Below are 24,594 nucleotides of genomic sequence, written 5' to 3' on the forward strand. Positions count from 1 at the left end.
AATTGGAATGAGCAAGGTTTATTGTAAATGCCCTTTTGATTCCATTATTGCTATCTGCCCTATTTTGCCCATATAAAAATAGTTTGGGATTCATTAACCATGCCTCGCAAATGGATGTTCAATTCAGAGTCAGGAATATAAAAGAGCTTCTGTATTTGCGTTACGGCCTTGAAATGCCTTTTATCAAAGAATTTTCCTATTACTTCATGAATTTTAGTGCCTGACTCTCAATATTACAATTTCTGAAAATGTTGTATCTATGGGGTATGTATTTTTAAAAGTCATATGTGTGGCTAAGTCAAAACAGAATGTCAAGATTAGACGTGACTTAGAGGCATCAAAATCATTACAAGTGAAGTTTTTATGTAGGTAATGCCTTTAGATTTGCTTAAAGTGATTCAGTCTTCTGTGATTTCTTAGGAACATTTACTTAGAAATACCATCCTTCTCTACTTCCCAGACTATAAAGGTAGCTAGGGCTGGGAGGGAGAGGGGATCCTTTGATGGCTACCTGACATCTCCCTCAGTAATGTGAATTCCAGATAGGCTACAATGGAATCAATGGAACCAATGGGATTGTGGCATAAGAAAAGGCAGTAGGGTCTAGGAAAAGAATATGCCGGCAAAAGGGATTAGTTTATCTTGAAATATGGCCACTCCTTACCTCTTCAACCAGTTGCAGCATACGACGGGTGCTTTCCAGTGACTGGGATTAAAAAAAAAAAAAATTATGAATGCAGGATCCAGAGGTCTTGGAAAATCTGAACTACTCTCTTCACTTGAGAAACACAAAGGGTTACTATCACACATTCTTTTAAGTTTGTAACTGAACACATTTTCAATCTCTTTCCTATCAGTCTTTCTACATAGTAAGATTCCCTAAAGCAATTACATTAATGTTGATCTTCTAAAATCAAAACCATATGAAGCTGATCTTGATATCAAAGACAAAGTAATCTGGAAAAGATAATTTTGCATGTGCAGGATGCATGAAAAATTATCTCAAATACTCAGAGGATTAATTTGGCCTCCCTGGACCAGGAATATTGAATTTTAAGCACAAACATAATTTCTCATGAATTGAGATGAATCTAACATCAAGTTTCTTATAAAGCTCCGAGAAACACAATTGGAAGTTCTTATCAATACAAATTAAGCTGTCGCCTTAGGGTGAAAAAAAATCAAGCATGTTTGAAATAACTAGCCTGTAGGAGACAGCTATAATAATTATCTTCATCCTTAGATAAGACAAAGTGAGATGGAAAGTCTGAAGTCAGCACTGGTCCCTCGGGCACATCATTGTCACTTTTTTCTCAGTTCCTTTGAAACTAACTACTAGACTCCAGCAACCAGTGTGATTTCTCAAGGCTTTGCTTTTAAGTGACAAACTTATTTTGGACAAGATCCTGAAGGAGCGGGAAGAACGTTAACTTTCCTAGGAGAGCTGTCAGGAGGCTGCTTGTTGAAATACAATGGCTGTAAGCAGTGGTATGTTGGTAAATGCTAAAATAGATGAATACGAATATGAAACAGATATGAATATACATATATGTATAGGTGTATTTAAGTTTATTATTTTCCTGATATAAGGGATGGAGAGCATAGAATTTACAGATAATAAAATACACAATGCCCTTTATTATAAATTCTATGTAGCCAACTGAGTCTCACAGAAAGCTTTTGTTAAGTTTTGCTGAACTCTTGTGTCCACTGCTAAGCATGCAAAGGACAAGTGTAGTTCTGACATGAATGTTGGTTGATATTTTCATTTGCATTAATGAGTAAGAGGAAAGTGAAACAATGGAGAAATGTTGGGACTTCGCTAGTTTGTCAATGATGCAAGTGACTTCTTTGCTGAAAAGAATAAAAATTTTCAACTACTAGAAGATTTTCTCCATTTTTTTGTGTTAATTAAAGAGTAATGACTAGAGACATGCCCATTTTTAAGTTTAATCTATGTTATTAACATTTTCTCTACTTTCTTAAGTCTAGACAGTCAACAAAACAGTAAGTCAAACCCTGATTTGTAGTGTTTGCAGATTCCTGTGATATAAATACCCTTAACCTGTCTGATTTTTAACTACGGCATAGCATCACTGAAGGTGAACTTGGGAAAATGTACAGTAACATGCTGTTACATGGTATTCCTACACTATAGATATAACACAAGTCAAGAACTTTGAGAGCATAGGTAATATGAAAATATAGGAAAAAAATTAAGAAGTGATGAATTTTGAGTATTTATTGCCTTTGATTTTTAATATAATCTACTTAATTATCAATTTATATAATTCAATTTTATTTTATTTTATTTATTTATTTATTTTATATAATTCAATTTTAATACCAGCTTGCAAGATTCTGGAAAATGTAACAATCAGCTCTCAGAATTAGGCCAGCTCCAGACACCCAAAGACATTGCTTTTCTTAGAGGATCTTGACTTCCCTAGATTTCTACGAATTGGGAGTTTAGGCTAAGACATTAGTTGTATGTAGGTTTATCAACCCATTCTTGTCTGTAGAGGTGTCAGGTGTATAGAAAATCAAAGTCATACTCCTCCGTTTTTAAAATTGAGATGTTAGAAGACCTTTTCCACCTGAACCTGAATAAGACAAACTACTCAGCTACCCAAATTTTGCTCCTTTTTCATATCCCATCCCTCACCTCATCAGCCAGCTGGTCAGCCCTTCGCTGCATCTCCTCCAGCTCATTGCGCATGTCCGCGTCTTCAGCCATGGTAGTGGTGGGGGTGGGGTGGCTGGGTGCTTGGGCTGGAGGTCAGTGAAGGCTTTGGACACAGAACCTGGAAAAAGCAGATTTGAACATGTGAGAGTTTATGTAAGTGCATGTAGTATGTGCAAATAGGAGATCTAAATAGCCCACACTCTGTCTCCATGACTCAGTCATCTTCTGAAGACAGAAGCCATACTCAGACAGGGTTCAATAGAATTTTGCTGTTTCTCCAAAAGGTGCATTATGAATGCATACTTGCCAGCTTTATAATGGAGACACATACCTGTCTATCTATGAAGCATTTTTAAGACACAAACCACCAAGAGTTTGGAATGATGGTGTGGAGGGATGTGGTTCTGGGTTAGTATACTTTTAACCTCACATTTATTTTCCATTTTTATTTTATTTTTAAGAGCTTTATTGAGGTATGATTGACATATAATAAATATTTGAAGTGTATAGTTTGAAAAGTTTTGACATAGGTACACACACAGGAAACCATGACCACAATTAGGAAAACATATCCATCACCCCCAAAGTTTTTTCCATGCTCTTTGTAATCCTACACACCCACTCATCCCATCTCATCTTACCCCTGTGCTGAGACAACTGCTTATCTGCTTTCTGTTACTATAAATTAGTTTGCATTTCCTAGAATTTTATATACATGGATGATACAGTATGTACTATCTTTTGTCTCTTTTTTACTTAGTATAATGATTTTGAGATTTATTATGTTGTAGCATGTATTAATAGTTTGTTCATTTTTGATGTTGAGTAGTATTCCACTGCATTTAGAAGCATTTGGAATGTAGGAGCTAAGGGCAGGCCACCTCAAGATGTGCCACTTTGGCATGCAGATTATTTCGAGCTGAAAAGAATCAAGGCCCAAGAGACTCAGGAAGAAAATTTGACCTTCCCTCTAACTGCCTACAAGAGTTTAGATAGAGGACCTCCTGCAGGAAAGGAGAAATCACCATAGATAACTACAGTATAACAAGAAGTAGGGGTGGTAAACACAGAAGGATTTAGCAAGGTTTGATTATTACAATTACTTCCTATGTCCCACTGTTTCTGTATGGCCCAGCAAACATTTGTTTACCAAACATTTACTCTTTTTTTATCTTCCTGTGAATTTTTCCCTTTCCTTTGAAGTTCCAGACTCTTACCTTCTTCTCCTTAGTTCAGGATGACATATATACCTCATTTTGCCTGCCTGCCTTTGGAGCTCATATCTATGTGGATTCCCCATACATATATAATTAAATTTGATTTTCTCCTGTTAATCTGTCTTATGTCAGTTTAATTCTTAGACCAACTAAAAGAATCTTGAAGGATAGAGGTAAATTTTTCCTCCCCAGCAAGGAGCTAAAGGCAGAAAATCTTTAGTCTCCTTCAGTTGTTATCAGAGGTTGCCAAGAAGGCTTATGTGAGTATGCACAGTTATTTTTCCAAAAAGGGATGGATCCTTGTCCCTGAAATGTTATTGGCCCTTTCTTGGTAACACTCTTAAAATCCCATATGATGCAAATTACAAGTAGCCAGACTGAGCTCCCTCCAGAGCCAACCAGCCCTGCCCCCCTCTTCCTTTTTCCTTTCTTTCTTTCTCCTGTCTTCTCTTCTCTCCTCAAATATTTATTGAGTATTTGTAAGATGCCAGGACAGTGTTAGTCACTAAGGCTATAGTGATGAATGAGACAGGTAAATTCATTGCTGTCGCAGCGCAACAGCCTAATTAGGAAGATGGAAGTAAAATAAGGAAATTAAATTATTCAGTGTGAAATGAATTATTTGGGGTCATACCATAGCTGCCCATGGGGCACAGCAGGCCTCCCTGAGGAAGTCACGTCCCCAGGAAAGGCTATCAGAGGTAATGGGATAAAGAGCCCAAGGAAGGGTTTGAGATGATAAATATTTGATATGCTAAAACCTTCTCTGTGAGTAGCACAACTGTAGAAGGCATGGGCTCTTGCTTTGTGGCTGAGATGGTCAAGTGTGCACTGGAATTTTTCCTCCCTCTTCCATGGTATAGCAGGGTCTTAGGGAAATGGCTGCCCGGCTGGGAATTAATTTCCAGTTCCCACTGCAAGGAGGTGGTGCATGTGGCTAGAGATGGCTCATGGGTTACAGTGGAAATGATGTGCATCCCTGCCAGGCTAAGGCATTCCTTCTATGTCCTCTCTTTCCCTCTCTGCCAAAAAAAAAACAGGGCCCTAGAGGATGGCCAGGCTATGAGACAGCAAGAACTTGGGCCCCAGGCATCCCTACGTGGAGGCAAGTTGACAGTTAACCACAAAGACCTGAACCTTCATATGAAATGACAGCACAGTTCAACTGTACTACACTACTGAAAATGTGAACATTTTGTTTTGTTATAGCAGTGGGTGTTACAATAACAGAAGCAGGCCTAAAGAAACTTAAAATGGAATAAAAATATTGCATAGGAACATGATTTCCCAACCAAAAAACATATCAGTGTTTGTTCTATTGAAAATTGAAGATGGGAAAGGAACTTAGATTTAGGGCTTTGGAGTAATACCATGTTTAATTATTATTCTTTTTTTTTCTTAAGACTTTCTTTATTTGAGAGAGAGAGCACGAAAGACAGCATGAGCAGGGGAGAGGAGCAGAGGGAGAGGGAGAAGCAGATTCCCCACTAAGCAGGGACCCCTACATGGGGCTCGATCCCAGGACCCTGGGATCATGACCTGAACTGAAGGTAGACGCTTAACTGACTGAGCCACCCAGGTGTCCCCATGTTTAATTATTATTCTAATAATTATTGTTATTATTACTTGTATGAGAAACATTTTTTTTTTTTTGCAAAAATAAAATGAAAACTCTCCCTCAAAAAAAATCAGGTTCGCAGAGGCAGGCCCTCAATGACCTCATCTCCCAGGCCCGCTGCTATACTGCTTTCCCAACAGCTAAGGTTGAACTCCTCTGGGATTTTAATTTAGCACGTATTATTAGACTCTTCTACATGTATTACTCTTGTGAAGTAACTTAGAACTATTCAGGGTTCCTCAACAGGAGGAGTCCTAAAGTGAATCTTCTTTGGAGATAATAGATTTCACAGTTCTTTTATACCCAGTGGTTCTTGGGCAAAGTGACAAATGGGGAATCACAGTAAAAAAGAAGGAAAAAAGCTTCAGAACTACATTCTACGTACCAGTATTTTTAAAAAAGGTAGTAAGCTTATGTTAGGCTAGTTCTATGTGCAGCCATTTAAAATGTTGACAGAGCATCATACCATGAGCCTGCTGACTTTTTAAAAAGATTTATTTATTTGAGAAAGAGAGAGAGAGGGAGAGGGAGAGAGCATGAATCGGGGGAGAGGGAGAGAGAGAATCTCAAGCAGACTTCCTACTGAGTGCAGAGCCCGACACAGGGCTCAATCCCACAACCCTGAGATCGTGATGTAAGCCAAAATCAAGAGTTGGATGCTTAACCAACTGAGCCACCCAGGCACCCTGAGCCTACTAATTTTTGAACATCAATTCTGGCCACCATAATATGTACTCATGATATAGAGCTTTATATGCTTTGTGTTTCACTTAAATACGTGTTTCCACTTTGGAAATTAGGGATCTAGCAAACAGAAACTGGAAGGAATTTATACTAAGCCACTTCTGAACCTTGAAATAGGCATAAACAAAATTCCTGTGTTCTTCTGGGTTGCTGGGATCTACCCTCCAGAATAAAATGGTGCATCCATGGAAATGTGGAGTAGATCATGAGCCCTAGCTTAGTGGAGTGGACAAGAGCTTGCATAGATGGTTGACTCGGGCACTCAGTTGCTGGCTGACTCTGGGCAAGTTTATCACTGTCTCTGAGCTTCAGTTTTTTTCAACAAAGCACATAATACCAGTCTCATAGGCTTTCTGAGGGGAATATATTATAGAAAGTTCTGATCAACCTTGTTTGTAACGATGTGGGAGCTTCATATTCGGAAAGACTTGCTCATTCAGGATAAGCCTGTACCTTTTGCTAAGAGTGGAACAAATCCAGTATTTGTTAATTAGCTTTCCTTTCTAACAGCTGGGCAGGAGGCACATTGCTGTGGTGCTGAGCACCCGCAGAAGCCTGAAACCAGGGAAACCAGCAGAGTGCCCCAGCCTGCAATCTCGAAGTAGCACCTCTCACAGGATTGCCACGTGGAGACAAATAAGAGCATCTTCTCTCCCTGTTATTTATCTTTGTATTTTGCTGCTGGGTTCCTTGGGGGAACATCTTCCTTCACTCTAAGTAAGCAACTGACCTTTCCTCCTAATAGGTTAGTTTATTAGAAGGCAGGTCCTCTGTTTTCCAACCTAGAGTATTATTGCTAGTTCTCTCTTCCAGGTCTATTTGCTGATGGTGCTCTCTCTCTTGCTCTCTCTTTGTCTCTCTGTCTCTCTGTCTCTGTCTCTGCCTCTCTCTCTCTCTTTCACACACACACACACACACACACACACACACACACACACACACACACACACACACACACGTCTCATCAGTTTCCTTGGCAATCTCCTCCCAAAGTTGCTATTTTCAGCTATGAAAAACAGCTGTAGGGCCCCCTGGCTTCAAGCTGACGGCAGCTGACGAGGATCTGGCTGATGGGCAGTTGGTGTGAGGGCAGAGAAGCCATGTGGTGGATATCTTTGTTTTCATCACTTCCATGGTCTCCCCAGGAGCTCCCACACCTTAGTGTGCTCTAAAATGTGGGGGATGTCTGATTTGGGAGGAGGGCCGATGCATCTAACAGATCTCAAATGCACAGCATTTCCAAGCTGAAAGAGCAGTGTCCACTCTCCTAAAAAGATTAGAGGGAAAGTAGGCATGGGGCATGCCTCTGGATCCTCTGTTGGGATAGGTAATGCTAGTGTTTGATAAATTCTCCCCACAAACCCCAAACCCAAGCATACTAACCTTCTAAGAGATAGCACCTGAAGAGGCATACTGATGTTGATGAACAGCAATTTGACCAGCTAAAAGGATGGTCATAGTGAAATGGCATTTATAAATTATCCAGGGGGCATAGCACATTCACTCATATTAGCACATTGAACCTCCATCCTATGTGTCGCTCGAGCTAGTGGTATGGTCCCAGCCAGCAAAGCCTGCTCAGTTAAGTGAAGAAATTAGGAGCAGAGCCACTCCAAACTATTCCCTGGGGCTCTGCTGTAAAATAATCTCCCATTCTATTAAGGGTCCAATAGTATCCTATTACTTATCTCAAATCACCAGTGTTTAGTAAAGGATCTGGCCCCTAGTAGGTGTTCAATTGATGTTAATTGATTTGTTGAGTGAATGAATGCACTGATCTTCCCCCCACTCCATCCCACCCAACAGGTGGCATTTAATGTTCCCAAGCCAGCAGTTTTCCAGGTGTGGTCTAGGGCAGTGCTTCTAAAACTTCAGCAGGCATCAGAATCACTAGAAACCTGGTTAAAACAGACTGCTAGGTCCCACGCTCAGAGATTCTGAGTCAGCTGGTCCGAGATGGGGTCCCAGACTCTGCATTTCCAACAAGCCCCAGGCGATGCTGCTGCCATTGGCCCACAGACAGCACTTCTGCATAGCTCTGATATCTGGAACCGTGTCTCCTGGAGTGTTAGTAAGTGCCACCAGGTGGGCAGGGAGTGGGGAGGTTCTGCAGTTACCCAGACTGCGGGGAGACTGTAGGCTCAACCAGGGGCTTCAGGGAATTATGGCCAAATCCAGTTCACTGCCTATTTTTGCACTGGCGGTATGCGAAGGATGATTTTATATTTTAAATGGTTAAAAAAGACTCAAAGAAGAAGCATAACTTATACATGTAAAAAGAGTATGAAATTCAAGTTCCAGGGTCTATAAACACAGTTTTATAGACATACCCCATGACCATTGGCTTCCCTGTTGTCAATGATCCTTTCAGGCTACAAAGGCAGAGGTGGGTGGTTGCAAGAGACCACTTGACTCTCAATGCTGAAAATATTTACTCTCTGGTCCTATACAAAAAACATGTGCTGATCCCTGGGTTAAATCAAGTTAAACAAAAACCTTTAAAGCATTCCTTTTCAGTCTTTCATACCCACAAAGCATTGTACATTTCCCGTAGAAAGACACATTGTCTATATCTGTCTGAAGAAGCCCCTTCTCCTGTAATAGGTTTGTGTTTCCTGGACCATTTTTTAAATTTTTTATTTCTTTCTTTATTTTTTAAAGATTTATTTATTTATTTGAGAGACAGAGAGACAAAGAGAGTGTGCAGGGGCAGAGGGAGAGAGACAGAGAGTTCTAAGCAGACTCTGCACCAAGCATGGAGCCCAATGCAGGGTTCGATCCCATGATCCTGAGATCATGACCTGAGCCAAAACCAAGAGTCAGACACTTAACCAATTGTGCCACCAGGTGCCCCTGGACCATTTTTTAATTTGACATGTAATATGAATTTGCTTTTGATTGACGATTTCTATAGAGTTTTAGGACTACAAATCAGATTTAATCCGTGTAATTCATCACAAGGTCGTGGGATGCCTGCACAGCCCTCACAGAGATTCCTAATTTCCATGACCAGCTACAGGCCAAGGTTCCCAGCCCCAGCAGCAGCACTGGACTGCATTAGAGACAGAAACATCTGAGAAGCTGTTGCTGTCACTGTACATGGTACAAAGTAGGCAGGGTGCCGCTATTCCTTGATGTCAAGTATAATTTGCAAAGCTCTTCATTTTCTAATGTGGCACACAAGTCTATTTGAGACTCACATCAGACATGGGGCAAGTACAATACAGAGATAACCCTTACTTCCTTGTCTAGGGGCTTACTTATTTTCATTCATTAGGCTAAGACTATTCTCTCCATGCAGAGTCTGGACTCAAATATGGGGTTAGGATCCAGAAGGAGAGGTGAGCATGGAAATAAGGGATGTATGTTTTTAACAGACAAGGTCAACAGAGACATGGATAGCTATTATTCTGGGGACACTCGTCATTAGCCTAAGCACCATAGGGCAGGAACATCTTGGAAAAGATGTGAGGAGAGTGTGCCCTGAGCTAACATCTATTTCTCTTCATGCTTTATCTTTTAATTAATAAAACAAATCAACAAACCCACATACATCAACATCTATTGGCTGAATCATCACAGAGCTGAAATCTACAACTTGGTGTCTTCTCACACTGCTGATCATTTGAACAAAGCCTCTTCGGGGTAATCACTCTCTCCTCCTGCAGAACCTGCCTGCTTTCTGGTGAAAATATACTTTAAAATTCAACAAAAGTTTATCGAAGACTCACTGTATTCAACCAAGCCCAAAGAAGAACAAAGGGACTTTATAAACCAAGTTGGACAACTCTCCTTAATTATTAATAAAATCGCACTAACACGTACTGAGGGCTTACTCTTTGCTGGGCCCTGTTTTAAGTGCTTTTCATATAATAACTTACATGAACCTTCAATGCCATATGGTGTGCATACTATTACTATCCCCACTTTGCAGATTAGAAAACACGTTTAGAGGTAACTCTCTATTAACCACACAGCTAAATTTCAGATCAGGAACCTGGGTCATTTTTAAAAGCATAATTTCAAAGCATATTTATTCTCAAAGCACATTGTGTGGCTATTTTTGTTTTTTAATCAAAAACTGAAAACTATTTTATTTTTAGTTTCATTTACATATTGGAAAATAACATAGAGTGGTTTGACAGGTGCATCTCAGGATGCCCCAGCTTTGGATATCATTTATCTCTACCAATGCTTTTAACCTCTAGTTCTTTCCCCCCTCCCTGTTTTTTGCTTATTTTAATTCTCTTTTCCTCCTAGGATGTGACTGTGTTCTCTTTATAACTTCTTGAATTGACAAGAGATTCATTTATTTCACATTTTTCTTATTTTTGGTACAGCATACTTATTGCTGTAAAATTGTCCTCTATGTGTTATTGTGGCTCTATCCTAAAAATTTAGGAATATAGTATAGCCTTTGTTATTTATTTCTAAATAGCATTAAATTTCAGTTTTAATTTCCTTTATTCTCATTCTTCTGTTTTGAGTTTAATTTCAAATAACTCAAGAGTTATTTGAAAGTGTGGTTTTAAAATTTAAATGATAGAAAAAAACTTTAAATAATAGAGGTTTTTTTGCTTGTCATTTCTAATTTTATTTTCATCATGGTCAGTGAGGGTGGCCCATATGATTTGGTTTTTGAAATTAGGTGAGATTTCCTTTGTACCCCAATGCGTGGTCAATTTCTGGTAATGTTTGATTTGTGTCTAAAAAGAAAGTCTAGGGGAGCCTGGGTGGCTCAGTCTGTTAAGTGTCTGATCAGGGTTCCTGGGATAGAGCCCCATGTCAGACTCCCTGCTCAGTGGGGAGTCTGCTTCTCCCTCTCCCTCTAACCTCTGCTGCTCCCCCTGCTTGTGCTTGCTCGCTTTCTCTCTCTGTAAAAATAAATGGATAAAATCTTTAAAAAAAATAAATAAAATAAATAAAAAGAAAGTCTATTCTATCTCTGACTCTCTCTTGCTACCTATCTACATCAAATCAAGCTGAAAAGGCAGATCTGTTATTCAAATGCCCTGAAATCTTCAGTCAACTTGACCTATTGATTTCCATGTATTCAAGTCCCTGGCAGTACTGTAGCTTTATCAATTTCTTCTTACATTTCAGCCCATTTCTTGCTTTTTATGTTTTGCAGCTGCATTGTCACAATAATAGCCCCATGATCGCTACTTCCTCATAATAAATTGTAGCTTTTATGGATATTAAGTAATAGAATTGCACCCATATACCCCATTTCACTATGTGATTGATTGATTGATTGATTGAAGTATAGTTGACACATAATGTTACATAGTTTCAGGTGTACAACATAGTAATTTGGCAAGTCTGTAAGTTATACCATGCTCACCGCAAGTGTAGCTACCATCTGTCACCACACGGCATTATAATAATACCATTGACTATACTCCCTATGCTGTACCTTTCATCCCCATGACTTATTCATTCCATGATGGGAAACCTGCGTCTCATATTCCCCTCCACTATGCTATTTATGCTGCACAACTTTGGTCAAACTCAAGGGTCAGGAATAAACGTCTGAGCCTTATTCCTTTCATCTTCTAAAACAAACCCAAACAACAGCAATAACAAACGAGTATCACCCATCTAAGATGTGGGAGCTCTCATTCGGCTCATGACTCAGAATCAAACAGTGGAGCAGTCACACTGGGTTTTTGTCCTCACTCTCGAGAAGGAGCTGGTACTTGGATATGTTCGGAAGCAGGATCTCTTTCCTCAACTACAATGATATGAGGATGTGATCAAGGATGGGCCTACTGCCATTACTGTTACTGGATGGAATTTCTCCTTGAAGATAATGCAACCATAAGACCCAAAGTGCCCATTCTAAGGGAATAGTGAAGTGCAGTTACTGCTGCTGAGACAAGTCCCCAAGATACCTCAAGTGCATCAGGAGCATTATTTGCTCTGAATAATCAGAATTTGACCCAGGTTCGAAGCAGCCTTTCTCAAATAAGAAAAATCAGCTGCATTTATTCCAACATTCTATGTCATTATAACTCTTGTAATAATCATCATCATTTACTGAGAACTTGCTATGTGCTAGGAACTTTATATAAAGCTAGGGGGATTATATAGGAACCCCCAAATCTTTGCTACTCCAACTGCAGTCCCCAGTCCAGCAGCATGTGCTTCATCTGGGAGCTTGTTAGAAATGCAGAATCATAGGTGACTCAGTTGGTTAAGTGTCTGCCTTCAGCTCAGGTTATGATCCTGGGGTCCTGGGATTGAGCCCCACATCGGGCTCCCTGCTCAGTGGGGAGTCTGCTTCTCCTTCTCCCTCTGCCCCTGCCCTACTCCCCACTTGTGCTCTCTCTCTCAAATAAATAAATAAAATTTAAAAAAAAAAGAAATGCAGAATCCTAGCCTCCACCCCAGACCTCCTGAATGAGATCACCTACTGAACAAGGTCATCAAGCATCAGAAGTTTGAGAAGTGCTGCCCCAAACCATGTTATCTCCATATGAAGCAAGAAAAGATGAAGTACAAGTTGACTCAATAACCAGCCAAGATCAGAAGGTCAGTGGGAGAGGCTGAGAGTCCCCACTGGGCGAGCCAGACTCTGGGCCTGTCTGCGCTTCCGCTACTGCACCAAATGCCATGATTCCACTTTGCCCCATTCTACACGACCTGCAGACTTTTAGCAGCATTTGCTTCCCAGCAGATGGAAAGCTCCATGGGCCATGGGTTCCATGTCCCACGACAGTGTCCTGTACTGGAAGGATGGACACACTGGCTAATTTCCATGAGACAGTCTTTCATTCAGAGAACAAAGGGAAGATGCTTATCAGAAAAAGCACACGGAGACTTTCCTTCTCCAAATAACAGAGTCCGGGAAGGCTAAGACTCGTTTAAGATGATTAGAGCTGGATAGTCCTGATAAACGCTTCCTCTGGAAATGATAATAATTAAATTACGTGTCTTAATGCCAAACTAAGGATCAGAGCAAATCGTAATTTTTAGCAAGGTAGCAAGGTTCTGTTTGTATTTCTGTTGTTAAAAATGGCCAGTTCTTAAATCTGCTATGTTTGTGGTTGTATAAGTTCTTCAAAGTGTGGACTGGACTTGGCTCCCTGTTCTTCTACATTGGATATTCTTGTGCAGGAAATTCAACTTCCTTCTCTCTTCATAGTGGGCACTACTGGTTTTAACAAATTGCTTAGCTGAATTAAAAAAATATATCTTTCTTTTTTTTAAAGATTTTATTTATTTATTTGACAGAGAGGGTGAGGGAGAGAGCGAGCGTGCATAAGCAGGGGGAGCAGCAGAGGGAGAGGGAGAAGCAGACTCTCCGCTGAGCAGGGAGCCCGATGCGGGGCTCAAACCCAGGACCCAGGGATCATGACCTGAGCCGAAGGCAGACACTTAACCGACTGAGCCACCAGGTGCCCCCAAAATATATCTTTCAAATATGAAGAAGAAGTGGTTCATGAATAAATGGATTTACCACCTTCATTCCATTTTATGCCCATGATCTGGCTCACTGATAAGTCACAGTGCTCACGACAGCACTTCTTCATAGCATGGTCTAAGGTTTCCTTGCATCTAAACCTTTTTGGTTGCTTGTAAAAATGCAGACTGCCAATCATACCACCTACGGAAGGAGACTGATGAAGGTGGGGCTAGAATTTGCATTTTCTACCAGAACAGGTCCTTCTTACGCCCCTAGAATGGGAGGATTCATGTATAGCTTCCCGTAGCACTGAAGGGCTTTGCAAGTATCCAATGGGAAACTCTGATGATCCTATGATAAAACCATCTAGAAATGCAAATATGTGGCTATTGTGATCTGAGAAAAGGCAGCCTCCTTTTCTCCCCACCAAGTTCTTCTCAATATTTGATGGCACAGAATGGGCTAGGTTAAACACCATGAATGCATTCTTTACAGGAAAATTTGCCTTAAGAACCATCTCATGTGAAAAGATCTTTCACCCAGTTCACAGATATGTCACTGTTTCCCCAGTCTCTCTGGGGGAAGCCACTGACCACCGTTACAGCCCAGTGCCTTTCAAGCTTGGCTTCCTTATTTTCCAAACCATTGCACTCCACCCCATTCCTACATGGGATTCCGTGTCTGTACATCTAGACAGATAAACAAATACAGTCCTGATCTGGTTTCTTTTTAAAAGAAAAGTCTGACTTCCCTGATGAGCCCCTTCCGTGGGCTATGCTGGGCATAATGACAGCATGGCGGATAGGTGGCTTCAGTTTGGTTTTTGTTTTTTAGGGTCCTGGTCTGGGACCCTAAAGCAGCCGGCTCCCATGCAGCCAGCTTTTGGCATCTCTTAATTGCAAAAGGGCTGCCAGCCACAACCAACACTGATTATGCCTAAATCTCTCTTTTTCAAAAGTGCCAATGTTTCCTTTGTTTTGCAAATGCAACCAAATGGGTATTTAGCATTGAGGTTTGTATTATGCCACAGTTCCTGATTGTTTACTTGAGAGCCAAGCACAGACGACTCACTGACCGGGAGAGAGGGAAGGGCAGAATGGGACTTCATCTCATTTACCCTGATCATAGTCAAAGCAAACCATAGAAATCGGTTCAGCCATTTAACCAATGTTTACTGAGCACTAGCCACATTCAGCATGCAGCTGGAGTGGAATGGCCACCTCTAAGGGTTGGCTCCAGGAGCCCCAGCTAGAAGCCTTTTGCTTCCAGGTCTCTTCCTTCATCTTGCCTCGGAGGAAACTGATGAAGATGTTTGTATTCCAAGGAACCTGGCTGGTTCCTGGGAGGACAGTGATATCTATGCAGGACTAAACAGATAAAATCCAAGACCAAGCACAAAGACCTTCATTCTAATCAAAACAAACCATCTCTGTGCCTGCAGGACCAAATCAACAGCTGTTAGCTGCTGAATGTTCCTGTTCAGACAGTCCTGCCTTCAGTAATGGATGTTGGTGCTCTTTTCAGTCCCCTGGGATCTCCCTCACTTGTTCCATATGGGCATCCCCTAGTTTCGGCATATTTCACTCCTGACTCCCTCCTGGGACCCTTTTTGTAAGACCCCCCCCTAAGGATCCTTCACCTGATCCACTGAGAGCTGTAAGTGCCTGGGTCTCGCCAGGGCAAGCCCATAGCTGGTGACCCACGGGCACAGCAGAACAGAAGCTCAGCTGTTCTTGCCTTAAGGTAAGATATGAGGTAAAATGGACCATCCAAAGGTCTCTTGCGGTCCTGCCACATCTAAAAGCTCTCCTGCACTTGCTCCACTCCCCGCTTCCTCTCCATCTTGCTGTCCTGCTTCCTCCTCTCTTTTCTTGTTTTTCCTGGTGGCACTTCCTTAATTAATCATTGCACACACATCCTTGTCTAAGGGTCTGCTTCTGAGGAACCCAGCCTAAGACAACTTCCATCAGCTTGGGAGTTATATTTCATGAAGTATGGATGATTGTAGACCAGGTACTGAAAGGAATGAACACATCATTGCATCAGGAAAGGGGCAGGGGCAGCGGGAGAACAGAAACTGCCTGTATTCCCAGCCATGCCAAAATATGGTAAGTCCCAGCTAGACTTACTTGGATGTGAAGGCTCCACAACCAAAACATCACAGAGTGGCTAGAACTTGAGGGTTACTGGAGCATCATCGTCACAGGAGGAAGGAAAGCTTGGAGAGGTAGAGTAGTTTGTTGGCGGTCACATCATCATCATCTGGAACCCAAATCTTTTAACTCCCAATCTAGGGCTCATCTTAGGGTACTACTGAAACCTCAAACTTCAGAAAACTTGGAAGGGGGATGCCTGGGTGGCTCAGTCGGTTAAGTGTCTGCCTTCAGGTCAGATCATGATCCCAGCATCCTGGGATAGAGTCCTGCATTGGGCTCCTTGCTTAGCAAGGAGCCTGCTTCTCCTTCTGCCCACCTCTCCCCCTGCTTGTGTGCTCTCTCTCTCTCTGTCTGACAAATAAATAAATAAAATCTTAAGAAAAAAAAACTTGGAAGGAAGGGACTAGTCTTGTCTGGGCTCATTGAAGGTCTTCAGAACGTATAAAAATACTACAACTATTGCCCATGTGGCCTGTGCTCTTTTCCTCCTGTTAAGTTGAGGCAATTGCTCTTTTTATCTGCCATCATATCATCTTTCCACAACAAAACCAAAACTGTAGTTTCTTCTAGCTTAGATCTCTTCTAGTGGTACTGATCTTGGTACAGAATGTTTTCTCTACTGAATTAAAAGGAGACATATGAGCTATATGGGGTTTCTCAAAGAATCAGTAGTATTTGTGTTGCTAAACTAACTGAATGTTGGCATTTTCCTTCTGGAGACATAAACAGCTTGACAGAAGAATGATGTTGATTACCATGATCTGTTTTCCTGGGAAAGGTACTCATGGTGAAGATACCCAAAGCCAGGTCCTCCACATCCTAGACCTGTTAACCCATGTGAATAATTTGCTCAAAACCCTAGGCCTCCTGTGTTTTCTTCACAATTAAAGCATAAATGCACACCAGATTATTAACTTAATCCTTTTTAAAAATTGGTTTTAATGGACTCATGTTTCAAACTTAACCTTATTCTAAGTAATAATACCTATACAACCAGAAGTTCTAATTGTGTTATGTTTTCCAAACAAACATTGAAAATAGATACACAACTATTCAAATTTTGAAAAACAAACTTTATCAGACCTTTTGGAAACCATCGTGTGTGTGTGTGTGTGTGTGTGAAAGAGAGAGAGAGAGAGAGAGATACTTGGGAGTTCATTGCTTTACAAATGTGGGGAAGGGCCATCCACCAATATTCTTGCCTACATTTGCACATGTCTGACCCACATAGAGAGAACAAAGATAGGCAAAAGAATCTTGGCAAACAGGGGCTCTGAGTTTGAGCAAAATCTAGGGTGTGGTGGCCAGGGCATAGTAGTGGAACATAGTAGTGTGTGTATGTGTGTGTGTGTGTGTGTGTGTGTAGTTGGTCTGGATCTATGCTATTGGCTTAAAGTTTAAATTTGGTCCTTTATTCTCTTTTGATTAAGCATTCTCTTGCTCACTGGCTCTCCCACCTGGAAAGCTTGTTAAAGCTGAGATTGCTGATGTAGTAAATGATTCCATAATGGTGTCTAATAATTTGCCCTTCTAAGAAATTCTCAGGTGGTACCACTGTGAAAGTACAGGGAACACACTTTAAGAACCATTGCTCTTACCTGATCTGACTGTAAGGTCACTTGAATCCTGTTGCTAGAATATCCTTGCATCCCCCTGGATAAACCTTTTATGCAAGGTGCTTACTGGAGTGCCCAAAAGAAAGCTGGGGCATTGTGTTGGTAGAACAGGTTGTCCAACTAGCATTGTGTCTTCCTTCTAATAATATGCGCATGGAGGGAAGAATTCATCCCGAGGCTTGTTTTCCTTGAACATAATACCTAGTCTCAAAGTCATGGGAGAGGAGACCTACAAATGTCACCTACTCTACCTACTAAAGGCTGCAGATATCTATTAAGTAACTACTGACAAATGCCAAATTGGCAGAGATCAATTTGCTGCAGACTCTAAGGAACAAAAAACATCAGCACTGGGAAAAAGTTACAGGAGAATAGAGTTTGTTTCAATAAAGAATACTGAAGAGATCTGTCCAAAGTCTAGGTTGGAAGCCTTCAATGAAGTGAATTCCTGCTTCTTGGAAATATGCGAGGAAAGCTTAGTGGCCAATGGTGGTGAAGATCCAGTTAAGAGAAGGGACACTGGATTCCCTTGCAAACCTGAGGTCACTGGCTCTATGAAAGAAGTTAAGGCGTAGTTATGGTATTGATGCCACAAGCATGGATCCCCACATAAGAGTGGGTTCTTTGGGGCACCTGGGTGGCTTAGTTGGTTAACCGACTGCCTTCGGCTCAAGTCATGATCCTGGGGTCCTGGGATCGAGTCCCGCATTGGGCTCCCCCTGCTCTGCGGGGAGCCTGCTTCTCCCTCTGCCTCTGCCTGCCACTCCCCCTGTTTGTGTGCGTTCTCTCTCTCTCTCTCTCTGTCAAGTAAATAAATAAAATATTAAAAAAAAAAAAAAAGGAGTGGGTTCTTTGTAGCCAGGGGAATTGGGATTTGCTGATTAGTCAGAGCAAAATCCTTTAACATGACTCTCAGTAACTACTTCTTCCATAGGCAGTCACGGATGTGAGAACTTAGATGGACCTAATTCTACCCTCTTGATCCTTTTGGGAAAGGTTTGCCATGCAGGAAAGGACACCATCTGCTTCAAGGTATTAAAGGATCCACTGTGGTTGTAAACAACAAAGACAATCTCTAAGTGGACAAATTCTAGGGTGGAGCTGACTCACTTGCAAAGTGGCTTCATGGAGAGGAGAGGACCAAAAAATGCCAACCTAATGATTATTTCCCAGATTAATCTGACAATATCATATCCAAGAATATAGGCATTTGCCCTGGACTTTATCACTTTTACCTTTGATGGAGATAATTATTATTAGTTTTTTTGCCTTAGATAACAGTTCTGCTATGTCTCCCCATGAAGCAACCAGGACCTACAAATATACTCCCACTCCAAAAAAACTCATCATGCACCAACCTAATAAGTGGTTAAGCTAAAAGACTCATGGAAAATTATTTGCTCTAAAAATGAATTCACAGCAGGGTTTCTTTAAAATAGCAAAGCTCCTGGCTTGCATCCTAGCATGTTACAGACTGTTAAGTACTTGCCAGAAAGAATGGGACCAAAAAGTAAAAAAAAGTCCAACCAAAGCATCAGGAGTCCCAGCTGATATCAGAAGAGCTCCAATTGATGATAAAGTGTCTCTGAAGTGATTGTGTAAGTCACTGGGAACAGAAGACTGATTTATAAAATTAGATTTACCCAAATCTCCAGTTGCTTAAGATAAGTAACTAATGCTACTGTAACTACCCCAGTATATAAATTTGGCTTCTTCAGTTACTCTATTTGGCACTCACTATCATTAATATGGAGTGGATTTGAGAAGCACTTTGGCCTAGACCTTGTGGGCAGAGGAGGGTCTGGGGATTTTTTTTTTTTTTTTTCATGAACCGAGAATATCAGAGGGAAGGAAGCTTTCTGTGGTCAAATGATAGGATTATCATGCTGGATAAATCTCTACTCAGTGAGTGTCCCATGTTCACTTCTATCATTTAATGTGTGTTTGATTATTGCTAGTTTCAAGATATAATTTCAACAAGTTAAAAACACAGTTCTCATAAAAATATAGAGTGAGTATGTGTCAAAGATTTACTTAACTCATTAATGAGGGAACTAATATGATGATAAATTTGATTCAAGGACAATTCATACATAATAGTGCTGGAATGAGATTGTTAAATTAGATACAAAGTTAGTTAACATCTTCCAGGGCAATAAAACTAACTTTTATCTTTTCTACCAGACAGAATCATTTAAATTTTTATCACACAAAAATCTTCAAGTTAAGGAACATGTAACTTCACAGAGTATGGAGCCTGATCAAAAGTTAATAGTAAGTTAAACAAAGAGAGTTACATAATCTGTGAGTGGGTCCCTTAGGCCTTATTTCTTAGTTTAGGATAATTTTTCCTGATAATAGAAATGGGTGAGTTTTTCCTTAGGCACGATGCCATTATATTTGGTAGCAGCCACCAGATGAACTTTCTGCTTTGGAAGGCTGAGTGGTTATTCATGCTCTCTCTCAGTGCACTTAGTGAAGAATCTTAAACATCGTATGCCCAAATTTCTCAAATCTGGTGGGGGAGGGGTGGGGCACATTAAAATCTCTTGAGGAGCTTAAAAAACTCCAGATGCCCAGCCAACACCCAAGACCAATTCAATGAGAATCTCTGAGAATAGGTCACAGGCAGCAGTATATTTTAAAGTTCTTTTGGTGATTGTTCTCTTTCTTCTTCTTTTTTTAATGTTTACTTAACTTTATTTATTTTTTTAAATTAACATATAATGTATTATTTGTTTCAGGGGTACAGGTCTGCGATTCATCAGTCTTATATAATACCCAGTGCTCATTACAACACATACCCTCCCCAATGCCCATCACCCCATTCCCCCCACCCTCGCCCCTCCAGCAACCCTCAGTTTGTTTCCTAAGATTAAGAGTCTCTTACGGTCTTCTGGTGATTCTAGTATACACCAAGACTAAGACCCACTGTACTACTTAGAATCAATATGTATGTGTACATGTGTATACACAAATTTATTTTAAAATAGGATCATACTAACATATAATTTATACTGTTTTTAAATTAGTAATTATATTTTGAAAATTTTCATGAATCATTAAACATTGCTCAAATGCCACTTTATTATTTTTATTTATTTTTCAAATGCCATTTTAAAAGGCTATATTGTGTTTCATCGTATTACAATTTATTTGGCTATCTCTTATTCTTGGACGTTTAATGGAATTTTTTCTTTTCTGTCTCTCTCTTTTCTTTTTTTGCCATTATAAATTAGACTTCTATGAACATACTTATATAAAAACTTTATCTACATCTTGGATTATTTCCTTACAATGGACTTCTGGGAGTGGATTTATAGGTCAAAGAAAATAAATGTTTAAAGACATCTGAGACATATCACCAAAATGCTTTCTACAAAGGCTTATTAATGTATACTTTTAAACTGATGATTTCCTCATTATTTATTCAGAAAATATTTGCATATTCCAAGAACAGTTAAAAATTCATTTTTAAAAGTATTTCTCAGTGGACATTTTAAGTTTAATTTAATTCAGCTAAAATTTATTTTAGTGTGTATATGGAAAGAGTTAAAGCCCCAATTTGATATTTTCTCCAAATTGCTCCTTTTCTCAATGTCATTTGTGGAATAATTCATTCTTTCTCCATTAGTTTATGTAACATAACATATGTAGGTTAGTACTCTTAACTACAGAGAACAAACTGATGGTTACCAGAGGGGAGGTGCATGGGAGAATGGGGGAAATAGGTGAAGGGGATTAAGAGTACACTTATCATGATGAGCACTGAGTAATGTACAGAATTGTTGAATCACTATCTTGTACACCTGAAACTAACACTCTATGTTAACTATACTGAAATTAAAATTTTAAAAAATATGTGGGTTGGTTAACTGTACTTTGTAATAGTGGATAGACTCACAGATGCACATGAAAAAGACTGACACTAGTAACAAACTATTTTGAATATATTCTTGTCTCAATTTTAACCATTATTATTTCTTAGAGTGATCTAGTTGTGGTTTAAACTCTCACTCCCTTACAGAACTTTTAGGTGTTGATAAACAACTTGAAAGCTCATCCTCTCTAAGATGGCTTTAATCTGTCTGCAAGCAGCTTGTCGCTTTGCCAGTAAGAGACCTGCCTAAATCCATCTGTTCTACTTTAAATATTCTCCTTCTGTAAATTGGTTATACCCTTGCATTGTCTCTGAAGAGAGGTTTTTCTATGGGATGTCCCAGATTGACGTATTACCAATTCTGAATTGAATGGGATCCATTTTTATGTATTTTTGTTTGTATTTATTTATTTTTAAATATTATTTCTATAATCATGATAGTCTCATTGTCCTATGCTTAGTAGCCACATTGAAAATCAATAAATGAAGCCCAAAGTCATCGAAGATAGATTACACAAAGGAAAAGAAAGCCAGAATTAATGCTCAAGAAAGCAGAAACATTCTCAATGAATTCAGGACACAAATCTCCTCCCTCACCCACAAAAGTCCTCTGGTAGATTGTAGGAAAGGTAGACTTGTCTCCTAAGTTTTTTAATGAGTGTACTTCATCAGCTATTGCTCTTTTTTAGCTTTGTTGTGCCTGAGAAAACTTTATTGTGCCTCTCCTACTGCCAGGCATTATACAGACCACTAGTAATTGCGTATTACAAAAAGGAACAGCTGACTTCAGTAAATTTCCACCCACAAGCCTCTGAAGGCAGAGGAAGGGGTGTGTGTGTTGCTGTTCCAGAAACTGGGAAGAGCTTACACTGACCCATTCACCCTCACCCACCCAGTCTCTGTCTTCATCAAGAAATTATTTGTTCTTGGGACGCCTGGGTGGCTCAGTCAGTTTAGTGTCTGCCTTCGGTTCAGGTCATGATCCAGTTCCTGGGATTGAGCCCCTGCAACGGGCTCCCTGCTCAGCAAGGAGTCCACTTCTCCCTCTGCCTCTGCTCCCCCTGCTTGTGCTCTGTGTGTGTGTGTCAAATAAATAAATAAAATATTAAAAAAAAAAAGAAATTATTTGCTCTTTGGAAGGATACACAACCAGATGGTGGACAAGAATTAAGGGTGTCATCTGTGGCCAGGGGAGCAGGCATCGCTTGCTGGCCTTTTAAGTGATCAAACTTTGAAGTGCTTTCCAGCCCCAGAGTCCATGTCAGACCATCTTGACTTTTGGAAATCTGGCAGGTTGGCGGCTATGGTCATTACACTCATGCAAGGGCCCACTGGGACTCCATAACCTGACCAACTCGAATAGCAAACCTTCAGGTCTTTCTCTTATCAAAGGCCCGGCTATGGGCTGCCCTGACACCTTCCCGGGAAGGGATCCCTCGATGTCACTTCAAGCACCTTTGGCTAGCAGGTGGGCTGTGCTGCAGAGTTCTGAGGTGCCTCGGCAACCTTTTTACTTCAAGTGAAAAAACAGAAGCCTCAGACCCCCTGTTGTGGCTGAGCTGAAGGACAAAGCTGAGGGAACTTTCCTGAGGTCAGTGAGGCACAGAGCAGGCTGATCTTTTTCAGGAGAAGTTCCTGAGGTTCTGAGACTGCCCAGAGCATGGGAACATCTTCTAGTAAGGCAGGCCTGACTAGCCCACTCCTTGCCTTGGGAACATGAGTGTTTTCTTTGGAGGATTCTGAATGGCTGCTTTCCCCTACCCACTGCAAGCCCCATGCCTTCCTTTCCTGCTTCCCCTCCAGCCCTCAGAGTGTTTACAGAGCAAGCAGCTCAGGATGGGGCCAACGGCTCAAAGCAAGCCCTAGCTTTGTAGAAACTTCCACAAGTCCTTGCAAAGACACTTCTCTACTGGCAGTGAGAGTAAGGGGAGAAGGTGGTCCTGGGCTGGCTTCTTCAAGGAGTCAACCCTGAGCCAAGAATCTGTGTCTAAGAAGTTTACTAGGGAAGCCCCCCGCTGCTGCCCTAGGAGACCAGAGAGGGAGTAGAGGAAGTAAACCTAGGAAGGGACAGAAGCCAAGCAAGACGAGGTCATCCTACGGGGAGATCTGATGTGTAAAACGCACCTTAGAGTATGTCCCACCTCAAGGCCAAGGTGCTGGGCTCTTGGAGTTATTGGTGAAAGTCACTGAATGGGGCAGGGGGACGAAAACTCCCAGGCATTTCTGGAATTCTGTAAGGATGAGGCAATCCTCTATGGGGTTATACACAGGCAATCCTTTGCATGGGGAAAGTTATAGGTTGCCTTTAGCAGCAAAGCCTGCAGAAGCTGTGCAGTGGGGTAGTAAGAAGGATCCTAGGTGATCTTATGGGGGGGCTACAATGTCCACTGTTGGAACCCTCTGGGGATAGATCTTGCAGCTCTGGGCTGAGCAGTACCACAGAACTAGAGAGAAACTATCCTGCCAAAAGCAGGTGGTAAGCCATCTGTGGGCTCTGTGGGAACAAGAGGGCACATCCTGCTTAGGGAACCTTGCCAGTCAGCAGGGTGGAAAGCCTGGCCAGGTCACCCTGAAACCTGCCTGGCCAGCCCCTTTGTGGATGTCAACACCTTTTTTCTAGTCCCAGGGTGTGAGTGATATGTAGATCACAGAAGGCTTTTGTGTCATTAAACTGTGTATGCTGCTGCCAGACAACCCCAAATACACCTTTGGAGTTGTTATTGAATGACATCCCAAAGAGGAATTGCCCTGCATATAAAAATTACATTTCAACCCTCACCACTCTGAGAGGTTCAACAACACTCCTCGGTCTTGCTTAGTGTCCAGGACCCATGGCTACTCAGCCACTCATCCAAAGGCCCTAATAATAGGGAATGATCACTGAGTGCTTTGTGTCTGCCAAGCCCTCTTTAGATCCTTGGATGTGAAAACTCAGTGTGAAAGTCCCAGTAACTCTGTGTGAGATGCGTGCCTTTACTGTTTCCATTTTAGAGATAGGAAACCAAGGCACAGAGGGGTTAAGTAGATGGCCTAGGGTTCCACAGCTAGTGGATGGCAGAGTTGGGATTTGAAGCCAGAGAGCCTGAATCCAGAGTCTTTGCCATTGACCACTGCGTTACGGTACGGTGAACATACAGCCCTAACCTAAGTGCTTATGAATAGATTCTGGATGTGAAGAAGCCAGAATTCCATCAGGATTCAGTTCAAGTCCTGGTGAGTGAATTCCACTTCAAAAGTTAGATCCCACTTTGACCCTCATTTACTCTTCT

At 41.1% G+C, this 24,594-nt stretch overlaps 1 protein-coding gene across 3 annotated transcripts in view; it reads right to left on the reverse strand.

Moving 5' to 3' along the window:
• Positions 1-24,594, reverse strand: part of SNAP25 (synaptosome associated protein 25) — an 82,778-nt gene that overhangs the window by 26,424 nt on the left and 31,760 nt on the right. For all 3 annotated transcript variants that reach the window (XM_036091055.2, XM_036091053.2, XM_036091054.2), the window contains 2 exons: positions 2,666-2,804; positions 665-706 (listed from right to left, as the gene is read on the reverse strand). In XM_036091055.2, coding sequence (XP_035946948.1) covers positions 665-706; positions 2,666-2,737 — 114 coding nt within the window. In that variant the 5' untranslated portion in view covers positions 2,738-2,804. The remainder of the gene's footprint in view (positions 1-664; positions 707-2,665; positions 2,805-24,594) is intronic.

This window comes from Halichoerus grypus, chromosome 10 (assembly GCF_964656455.1).
Source record: "Halichoerus grypus chromosome 10, mHalGry1.hap1.1, whole genome shotgun sequence".
NCBI lineage: Eukaryota > Metazoa > Chordata > Mammalia > Carnivora > Phocidae > Halichoerus > Halichoerus grypus.